This window comes from Cannabis sativa, chromosome 4 (genome assembly GCF_029168945.1).
Source record: "Cannabis sativa cultivar Pink pepper isolate KNU-18-1 chromosome 4, ASM2916894v1, whole genome shotgun sequence".
NCBI classification, from domain to species: Eukaryota; Viridiplantae; Streptophyta; class Magnoliopsida; order Rosales; family Cannabaceae; genus Cannabis; species Cannabis sativa.
The window spans coordinates 59,206,372-59,214,361 of record NC_083604.1 but is presented as its reverse complement, the minus strand read 5'-3'; the positions used below and the strand labels follow the sequence as shown (position 1 = coordinate 59,214,361).

At 29.6% G+C, this 7,990-nt stretch overlaps 1 protein-coding gene across 1 annotated transcript; it reads right to left on the bottom strand.

Moving 5' to 3' along the window:
- Positions 1-2,583: 2,583 nt before the first annotated feature.
- Positions 2,584-4,696, bottom strand: LOC115714847 (UDP-glycosyltransferase 92A1-like). Its single transcript, XM_030643615.2, has one exon. The coding sequence runs from the start codon at positions 4,259-4,261 to the stop codon at positions 2,798-2,800; it is 1,464 nt and encodes a 487-aa protein (XP_030499475.2). The 5' UTR covers positions 4,262-4,696; the 3' UTR covers positions 2,584-2,797.
- Positions 4,697-7,990: the final 3,294 nt, after the last annotated feature.

Sequence of the window (7,990 nt, the reverse complement as noted above, 5' to 3'; positions counted from 1 at the left end):
TGTTAGGTTTTATGCCCTAAATAAAACTCTTTACAATCTGATTAGTTATCAATATAAGAAATTTGAAGTGATTGATGTTTGCATGAATTTTACATGCTAATGGTTTAATATGTTTAATATGTTTATTACATTCATACACACAAAATCAGTTAAATCCAGATCATATGTTTATTCACAATTACAGTATCGTCAACACAGTGGAATGTGATTGTGATCATATGAATCAAAAGTTTTGGTCCCTGTTTCATCAGTGTTATTGGATTTACACTAATGTGATAATCAGCGATGATGTGTACTTACACTTGGAGTAAGTGTTATGTTCTTTCCGGGACATTAGTAAAGTATACTAGTTTCGAATGTATGGAGTATACATTGGACAGGACCGATATTGCAACTAAGTTAAGATATTACAAACTTACCGTTATACATATCTTTCCAAGTCAATATCAGTAGTTGATCTTAAGATTGAAAAGAATCTAAATCCTGATATGCTTGGGCTCAACTCAGGAGTGCTATTCATGTTCTTTGATTTATTAGTTAAGCCTACTTTTGGGTCAGGGTGATACGTATATTTTGGGAACATGATAGTATGATTGAGTGGGAGTGCTGAACATAAATATGGAATCTATAGCTTCTACTGGTGTATAGAAGTTAAGTGATGATTCCCTTCGAGCTTAGCAAATAGAAGTAAATGGATGAGCTCTTGTTTAACTGACTAATTATTAGATCATTAAACACCATTTACGGAGTAGCTAAGTGTTTTAAGGGGCAAAATACATTGAGGGGTGAGAACGGTAAAGAAATCCCATCTCGATGTAAATCATCTATATAGAGGATCTTTAAATCACAATAAGATTATAACAATGGTTAAATGAGATAGTATATTGGTATCGTGAAACATACAATATGCTCTATATAAGTCTGAGAGTGCAATTCTAAGTTCTAAGAGTGGATTCAACGAAGAATTAATAAGTAGGAATTTACTTGGTAAATTTGGTTCACTTATTGGAAGCTCAGCATATAGATCCATGGTCCCCATTCTAGTTGAGAACATTCTGCTTATAAGACTCATTAATTGATTCGTGATTGATCAATTATAATTCTAAAGTTAGACTATGTCTGATTTTATGAATTTTCACTATTCAGGGGTGAAATTGTAAGGAAAAGAGTTTTCTGGGTTTATTTATTTATTAATGGACTTTATATGTCTAATTAATAATTAAATTAAATGACAATATTATTTAATAATGTATTTTAATTATTAAATAATTAGTTTTGGCATTTAAAAGGTTAGAATTGGAAAATTGGCTTTTTTGAGAAAATAGAGATAAAATTTGATAAAATTGCAAAATTAAGTGGGGCCCATTACAACACCTATGGCCGGCCACTTAATATGATTTTTCAAATTAATATTTTCATTATTTTAATGCCAAATAAATCCTAACCTAAACCTAGTAAGTTGCCTATAAATAGAAAGTGATGGCTCATTCACAAAACAAGTTTTCATAAGCCTTTCTGACAGAAATTTCTCTCTTCAGAAAAACTGAGCCTTCCCTCACTCTCTACCTTGGCCGAAACCTCTCTCCCTCTTTTCCTTCATCTTTTTCGTGACCCTAGTGAAAGAGTAAGTGCCCACACACAGTAAGCAGTAACTCAATCATAGATTGGAAGACTGTGAAGGATCAAAGCTTGAAGAAGAAGGAGATTCGGGCTCAGATCTTGATTATACTCTGCTACAGAAAGGAATCAAGGGTTAGAGATCTGAGTGGAAGGAGACATTTATTCCGCTACATCAATGTAAGGTTTTCTTAACTTTATATGTGTTTATTTTATCGTTTTAGAAAGTTCATATTTAGGATGTTAATAAACATACTTGTGAGTAGATCTAAGATCCTGGTAAAATAATTCCCAACACTTGATCCACGTGTCCCTGTCTGATTGGTCCACGTATATTGGGCAAAATTAGGGGCAACATAAATAAATGATCACATGAATCAAATAACACATTAAACAAGTAATGAATTTAAATCTGTTTCTTTATTGATAATTGAATAGAAAAGATTATATTGAAATAGAGTTTTATTTAGTTCACAAAACCCAACACTAAATAGCACTATTGCATAACTAATAATAAGGAATAATTACATAAGGCACCATTTTTTGTAAAATATTTACATTATTACGTTCAAAGAATGTTTTTTACATTTTTAAGATTTTCTAAAAAATAACACGAAAACAACATAAAATCAACAAGAAAACAACATAAAAGTAACATGAAAATAACATCAAAATAACAACAAAAAAACAACAAAAAATAGCATACATATAACAAAAAATTAACAACAAATAAACAAAATTTCAACATAAAAATACCGTATTTTATGTAAATAAAATCAAAAAAATCGTAAAAATATTTAAAATTCCGTGAAACCGTATTTTTGTTGTTTTTTTGTTATTTTTGTGCATTTGTGAAATTAACCCTAATAATAATGCTGAAACTTAATTAGATGTTATGGTACACATTGAACTCTTAACATTTGGCTATAGTTATTAAAAGAAATAAATAAATTGAAGGGTCTAGAATTCAGAAAACAAAGCAGCATAGGGGTAAGAGAACCGAATAACAAGACAATGCAAAACCAACAGACATCGATATTAACTAATTAAGACAAAGAAGCAGCAAACCATGACTAAAGTGTGGAATGGAACCTCTACATATCATGCACACCCAAGGGCACTTCGAAGAAGATAGAGAGCTCTCAATAATCCTCCTCAAAACCCACCAAAGCATCACTAATTAATCACTTGACCTTCCTACACTAATTTGAGTTTGAACGAAGGATAAAAAATCATCCAACGCTTTGACAGAGGATCCTTTCAAATTTCCTTCCTCCCTAGTTGCATTTTTAATTTGTTCTTTGATAATAGAGACTTTCATCCTTATCTCCCTTCCCTTGGCTTCTCCATCCATGGCCAATTCAATCACTCTCTTAACATCCTCATCTTTAACACAGCTCTCACTTCCCCTCGTAAGCTCTAGACACACTCCCATCTCCTCCACAAGCATCTTCGAGTTATAGGCCTGTTCCGCGGCCAAAGGCCACGCCACTATCGGAACACCTTGGCTCAAGCTCTCAATCACCGAATTCCAACCGCAGTGGCTCAAAAACAGCCTCGTCGATTTGTGGGACAAAATGTCCATTTGTGGTGCCCAGTTTTTCACAATCAACCCCTGTTTGGTTTCCGCCATCCTTTTTTCGAAACTTTCCGGAAGCCATTCCGATTGAAAGTCTTCTTTAATATCGAAACCAAGCGGAGGCCTCACCACCCAAATGAAAGGCTTCCCACTCTTTTCCAATCCTTTGGCCAATTCCATCATCTGGGCTGATCCGATTGTGTTCTGAGAACCGAAAGAGACGTATACTACAGACTCCGGACGTTGTTCGTTGAGCCATTCGAGACAAGTTTTAAAAGGAATTCCCAGGTCTTTCCGTGATGAATGTTTGTTCAATGAAGGACAACATCCAACAGCCCAAACTGGGAGCTGAAGGAAACTCCGAAGGCTCTCCAGTCCAAGGGGTTCGATCTCCTCCACTGTATTACAGAACCAACCATGAGATTTGAGTGAAAGTGAGATTTGTGGCTGCATGAATTTCGACCAAAGATCCGTTCCATCCGCATCTCTAACTTCATTATTCAACTGGGAGCGATGAAAACGACACCGTTCAGGGAACCCAGGCAAGACAAAGTCGTGAGAATTAGTGTGACGATGAGGAAGGTGAAGCCATGTCGAAGCTGTGGCTAGTGTTCCGTAAGCACCGCAAGTTGTGAAAGTAAAGTTGAGAGTTCCAACGCTCTTAGCAACATCAGTGGCCCAACCGAAAAACATGTCGGTGATAATGCAAAGCACAGGACGACCTTCTTTGGCGGCTATGTCGTGGAGTAGGCGGCGGAAGGGTAACTCAAGACTGCTGGAGGAGTGGAGCATGTCGACGATCTTTGATGGTGGCACGTTCTCTGTATTCTCATTGGGGCCGGAGAATGGGAGCTCAGCGAAGAAGAGATGGTTATGATGATTCTTGTCCGCGTCATGGGAAGAAGAAATGGTTGAACGAAGGTACCGAATATTGAGAGAAGTGTTGGCTATGGTGACGGAAATGTTTTTGTTGGAACGGTCGATGATCTGGGTTGCAAGTGCTAGGAAAGGTGTGAGGTGGCCGTGGGCCATGTATGGCAGCATCACTACATGCAGATGATCCATATCGATTGTTATGTTTGATATTAAGATTCAAGAATCCATTATATTTGAAGTGTTTTTTTTAGCAAAGATCGACATGATATCTGATATATATGTTTCTTCTTAGCAAAGTCATGATATTTATATATATAAATATATTATATTATCAAAAAAGCCTGGCTCATACGCCAAAAGTGAATACTAAAAAACTTATGCTTAAAAAAAAGAACTAATAAGAAGAAGGAAGCTAGCAAAGACCGATAGGCCTGAACTCAGAGCACTCTTAGGCTCATCAACCTTAAGGGTAATCAAGGTGGAATTAATACTAACAATACTTCCATTCTCATTCAACAAACTGAGACAAAAATACACATATCATCACCCACGCCCACAGTTTCCCAATACTTCTGGTAGAAACCATCTAGCTGACATACCATCTTTCCCAAGATTTTTAGAAGGATGTATCTGAAAGAAGGCCACTTGGGTTTAGTCAACAAGTTTTAATGAGGCCAATTTTTTATAAGAAAAAAAAAAATAAAGAAAAGAAAAGGCTAGCACATAAGACCATGTCCTAAATGTAATATTTATGCTATATTTAGAAAAAAAAAATAGATATTTTCAAATATATTTACATTAAAATTTAGTAACAGGGAAAAAATAGGTGTCTCAATTTCCCTATCCAACCGCATCCTTCCCATCAATAATTGCCGCTCATCGTCATTTATTAATATTTTTAAACCTACAGCTCTGTTAATGACCCTTAAATTCCTGTATCCTCATAACAACTTTTATTACCATCTTCATTAATTATTCGGGTGTTTTCAATATTATACCTAAAATTGATTTTATTTATAAAAATACCTTTAAGAAAATTATTTGCACAAATACCGATTGCCACGTCAGCATAAATACCGAAATATAAAATAATTACCGAAAATTGAAAAAAAATAAAAAAAATCTCGCTTCCAGAAATTTTAGTGTTTTGCAAATTTTAAAAAAGCAACCTTTTGGTTGCTTTTGATGTAAATAATATATCAATTAGTTACTTTTTATTAGAAAAAAATTAATTCAAGATAATTTTTTTCTCATACACATTTGGTTGCTTATTTTGATCAGACAACTTTAAAATTAATATATATAATAATTTTCATATTGTAACTAATTCTATTATGTTTTAGATACTATTTGGTAACTTTATAAGTTTTTTTATTAACATATTAAATTCTTTTTATTAAATAAATTTTTTATTAGTATACTATATTTGAACTTTTAAATACAAAATAACAAAAGACTTTAAGTTAAGTTATGATGTTACTTGATATGTTAAAGTTTATTAAATTTTAAATTTTATTACTTTTTGTTACAAAATATAAAAAAGGAATAAAAAAGTTTCTTTTAACACATACTAAAATGTAAGAGAGATATCTAAATGTTAGAGGAAAAATAAAAAAAAAATAAGAGAAATAATAAATTTAGAGAAAAAGAATAATAAAAAAAATAATAATAAATGAAGAAGATTTTTTCAAAAAAACAAATTAATAAATAAATGAAGAAGATAATAATGTCAGAAAAAGAAGAAGTAAACAAAAAGGAAAAAAAAAGTAAAAAGATAAATATTGGAGGAGACTTATAATTTCTTGTTTAGATTTTAAATTATAGTGTGTTATTTTGTTGTTTCAGAAACCTTAGTCTAACTTTTAATTTTAGTCATTTTTTTTTTGTAGCAGAAAAATATATGCTTCTAACATGTCAAAATGATCACTTTAAAAAATAGATTATAATAGTGTAATTTTTGTGTCCAAATAATAAATTGCGTGGCTGAAAAAACTTTTGAAATAAAAAAAAATAAAGAAAGTGAGAATAATAACAATTTGTGTCGTTTATTCACATAATTTTTTTTTTAAAAAAAAAAAATCTGATTGTATATCAACTAGGAGAGTCAATAAAATGTAAAAGAAAAACATATGGTTAATTTTTAATTTTAGTAGGCGTGTAGCGGTATTGAAAACAATAAAATGGTCTAAGAAAATTTCATAAATACAATTCACGTTGATACATATAATTATTTTTTTCTAAAACTACTAATTAGATTAAAAAACAAAAAAGAATGTAAAATAATAAAAAAAAAAGAATAGAATGTAAAAAAAAAATATTTGATCAACCTAGTTTACTGTTATTTTGAAAAAATAAGATTTTTGTTAAAAAAAAAAAAAAAAATCTACTGTCTAGAAAAAGAAAAAAAAAAAAGTCAAGCATGTAGGCAGAGTTTAAGAGAGAGAAGCAATAAATATACATTGGTATACCTATAAAAAAGAAATGCCTAAATTGTGAGTATTAAAATAGGTAAGGGTAAATTCTTAAATAATTTAATAATAATAGTTATTGGTGCAAATATTATTTTAAGATCACTTCTTTATATAATATTAGTGACGAAGCCAGAAATTTAGTTGAGTGAGGGCTTGAATAAATATTAAGTCAAAACTAATAAAAATAATGATAAATGTATCTTTCAAATTTTCATCTTCAACAAAATAAAATAATCCTATTGACAAAAATAAAATAAATATTGTCAATGGTATTATTTTATTTTTTAATAAAGTATTATTTTTTTTATTATTTGTATTGGACTACTTTTAAAATGGGCTTGATTAGAATAAGAGTAGGCTAATAAATCATGATTAAGATATTGAGTGAGGGCTTTTGTGAATTGGACTTTAATAAATTGAGCAAAGTAAATTAATATATGTATATATCTACATATAAAAAAATTTGATGTATATATTTGAGTGAGGGCTTTAGCCCACACATGGGCTAAAGTCCCTCCGTCCATGTATAATATTACACATTATATTTTTATATAATATTATATTAAACTTTAATTTATATTAAAATATTATATATTTAGATGTTCATAAAAGATAATACCATATATAATTTTATATAAAAATATATATTGCATAAAATATAATTTAATATAATACAATACAATACAATACGACTTAATATAGCGTTCCAAACGTACCCTAAATATTATAATAAAAGGTCTATACTATTTCCAATCTTATATTTTATAAAAATTATTGATTAAATTAATTATTTTGTAAAACAAAAAACTTAACCCTGTAATTTTTTAAAAATTATATAAAATAGTACTGAGCTCATTTTTTGATATTTTTTATCAATAATCATAAGCACACACATTTTAGGCATAGTTTTAATTTACACACATTAAGTTGGTATGTTATAATCACTCTAAATGCATCTATTTATTCTCTCCTTAATTTTCTCATTTATTTTATTTTTTATAAATTGATTAATTAAAAAAATATTAAAAATTCATCTTAATTATTTTTATTAGCTTTTTAAAATATCTTTAATTATAAATTAATATTTATTTATCAATAAATATTTTAAATTATTATCATGAATTAATATTATATATAAAATATATTTAAAACTATACATTATATTTGTAAATTAAAAAAAATTATATAAAACTAACCTAATACTAACTCAACCACGACTCTCCTTCTCTACGCTTTCTTCTTCTTTATTTTTTTTTTATTTCCATAAGAATATATTGGGTGTATATATTAACTTACCCCAAATTTTATTACCCTAATACTAACTCAACCACCACTCTCTTTCTCTACGCTTTCTTCTTCTTCTTCTTCTTTTTTTTATTTTTTTTTTATTTCCATGAGATTATATTGTGTATATATATTAACTTACCCCAAATGTTATTATTCCTTT

What these genes read in the sequence shown, in the direction of transcription:
- LOC115714847 (XM_030643615.2), bottom strand. Translation starts at nt 4,261, where the DNA reads ATGGATCATCTGCATGTAGTGATGCTGCCATACATGGCCCACGGCCAC.